The 2500-nt window shown below is 53.6% G+C and overlaps 1 protein-coding gene across 1 annotated transcript in view; it reads right to left on the reverse strand.

Moving 5' to 3' along the window:
* The window catches only part of EMWEY_00027080 (hypothetical protein, conserved), a gene marked incomplete at both ends in the record, with an annotated part of 6267 nt that extends 4285 nt beyond the window's left edge, over positions 1 to 1982 (reverse strand). The window contains 2 exons of the mRNA XM_013478138.1: positions 378 to 888; positions 1112 to 1982. Of these exons, the coding sequence (XP_013333592.1) occupies positions 378 to 888; positions 1112 to 1982 (1382 nt within the window). The remainder of the gene's footprint in view (positions 1 to 377; positions 889 to 1111) is intronic.
* Between the last annotated feature and the right edge of the window lie 518 nt (positions 1983 to 2500).

The following is a 2500-nucleotide window of genomic DNA, read 5'->3' on the forward strand; positions in this document are numbered from 1 at the left end:
GGAGGAGGAAGAAGAAGAGGAAGAGGAGGAAGAAAAGGAACAGCAGCAGCAGCAGCAGCAGCAGCAGATATGAGGATAGTTCATTGCTGCAAGAAGAGACTCTAAAGGATATACATACCTCAGCAGCAGCAGCAACAGCAACAGCAGCAGCAGCAGCAGCAGCAGCAACAGCAGCAACATACCTAGCCGCAGCTTAACCCAAGTAAAGAGGGGCCTCGCGCTATTGCTGCAGCAGCAAAAGGAGACAAAAGGAGACACACAAGGATACAATAGAGTTGCTGCTGCTGCAGCACGCAGCAGCAGCAGCAGCAGCAGCAGCAGCAGCAGCAGGATATCTAGCAGCAGCAGTATCAACAGCAGCAGCAAGAGGAACTTACATGCCAACATTAGGTGTAAGATTATTTTGTGCATGCAGTGCAGCTTTTCTTGCTGCTGCTGCTGCTGCTGCTGCAGGCAAAGGAGACCTCTGCTTGCTGCAGCAAGGGAATCTGCCTACCCGCTGCAGCAGCAAATCATCCCAATTAGGGTTTGCTAATTGGGGGCCCCATGCATCCCTGCTGCTGCTGCTGCTGCTGCTGCTGCTGTTGCTGCTGCTGCTGCTATTGCTGCTGCTGCTGCTGGTAGAGGGAGCAGCAGCAAAGGAGCTAAAAGGATTGACAAAGAAAGAAAAATCAATTCCTGTCTCCTCTTGCTCTCCATCGCTGTCAGCATCTGCTGCTGCTGCTGCTGTTGCTGCTGCTGCTGGCCGTGCTGCTGCTGCTGCTGCTGCTGCTGCTACAGGAGCAGGAGCAGCAGGTAAAGAAAAAGGAAGGGGGGCCCCCTCCCTCAGCAATTTAAGAAGAGATTCATGTTGGGGGCCCTTTAGTCCACGATATGCTAACATACTACCTGAATACACACCAAACCCTAAACCCTAAACCCTAAACCCTAAACCCTAAACCCTAAACCCTAAACCCTAAACCCTAAACCCTAGGGTGTTTATTGAAAACCTCTTATAAGAGAATTAAACCCTAAACCCTAAATCCTTTAAACAGGGAGTGTTGTTGTCGCTGCTCTTCCTGCTGCTGCTGTTGCTGCTGCTGCTGCTGCTGCTGCTGCTGCTGCTGCTTACTAATCTGTGCGGAGCGAGCAGCAGCAGCAGCAGACTTGGAGGCATCTCTCTTTAAGTTCTGGTAACGACTGCAGCACAAACGGACCACCCTCTCGCTGCTGTTGCTGCTGCTGCTGTTGCTGCTGCTGCTGTTGCTGCTGCTGCTGTTGCTGCTGCTGCTGCTGTTGCTGCTGCTGCTGTCATTGTCCTTGCTGTTGTTGGTGTTGCTGTTGTCATTGTTACTGTTGCTGTTGCTGTTGTTGCTGTCATTGTTGCCGTTGTTGGTGGTGTTGTTGTTGCTGCTGCTGCTGCTGTTGCTGCTGTTGCTGCTGTTGCTACTGCTGCAGCTACTGCTGCTGCTTCTGCTGCTGTCTACTTCTCCTTTCACCTGCAGGCTGTCAACAGCAGCAGCAGCAGCTGCTGCAGCATTGTCTGCAGCAGCAGCAGCAGCATTATCTGCTGCTGGTGCATTCTCCGCTGCATCACTGTCAGCTGCAGCAGCAGCAGCAGCATTAGCTGCTGCTGCAGCCTGGTCTGCTGCTGCTGCATCATTAGCTGCTGCTGCCTTTTTAGGTACAGCAGCATTGCCAGTTCCTGCAGCATTATTAGCTGCTGCTGCAGCAGCATTATCAGCTGCTGCTGCTGCTGCTGCAGCGAGGTCTCCTGATTGGCTGCATGCAGTACTCAAATCCTCGCTGGTGCATGCATCTGATGCTTTGCAGCCTGCTGCTGCTGCTGCTGAGGCAGCAGCAGCAACAGGACTACCTGCTGTTGCATTGTCCTCGTTATGAAGACCACCAATACTATTAGCAGCAGCACTTTCTGCTGCTGCTGCTGCTGCTGCTGTTGCTGCTGCAGCGGGTGACCTTCGTTGCTTCGGTTTCCTGCCCATGGCTGCTTGCTGCTTCTGCTGCTGCTGCTTCTGCACTTGCTGCTGCGGATATTGCTGCTGCCGCTGCTGCTGTGGCTGCTGCTGTTGGCGCTGTTTCTACTGCCGCTGCTGTTGCTGCTGTGGCTGCTGCTATTGGAAGACACAGCAGCAGCAGCAGCAGCTCGTGCTTACACCGCAGCTGCTGCTGCTGCGATGCTGAGCAGCAACCGCTGCTGCTGCAGCAGGTTCATACCTGCGTCTTTGTAATCAAGTAACACTGATTCTGTTGCTGCTGCTGCTGCTGCAGCAGCAATTGCTGCTGCCGCTAGCCAGCTGCAGTTGCTGTAGCAGCAGGCAGGCACCTGCTGCTGCTGCTGCTGCTGTTGTTTCTGCTGCTGCTAGACAGATGAAATGAGAGCCCTTTTCTTACGGACTTTAATGCTGCTGCTGCTGCTGTTGCTGCTGTTGCTGCTGCTGCTGTTGCTGCTGCTGCTGCTGCTGCAGCGACTCAATGGGTACTAAGACCTATAAGAAGAAAC

This window comes from Eimeria maxima, genomic scaffold (genome assembly GCF_000499605.1).
Source record: "Eimeria maxima Weybridge genomic scaffold, Emw_scaff298, whole genome shotgun sequence".
Lineage (NCBI taxonomy): Eukaryota > Apicomplexa > Conoidasida > Eucoccidiorida > Eimeriidae > Eimeria > Eimeria maxima.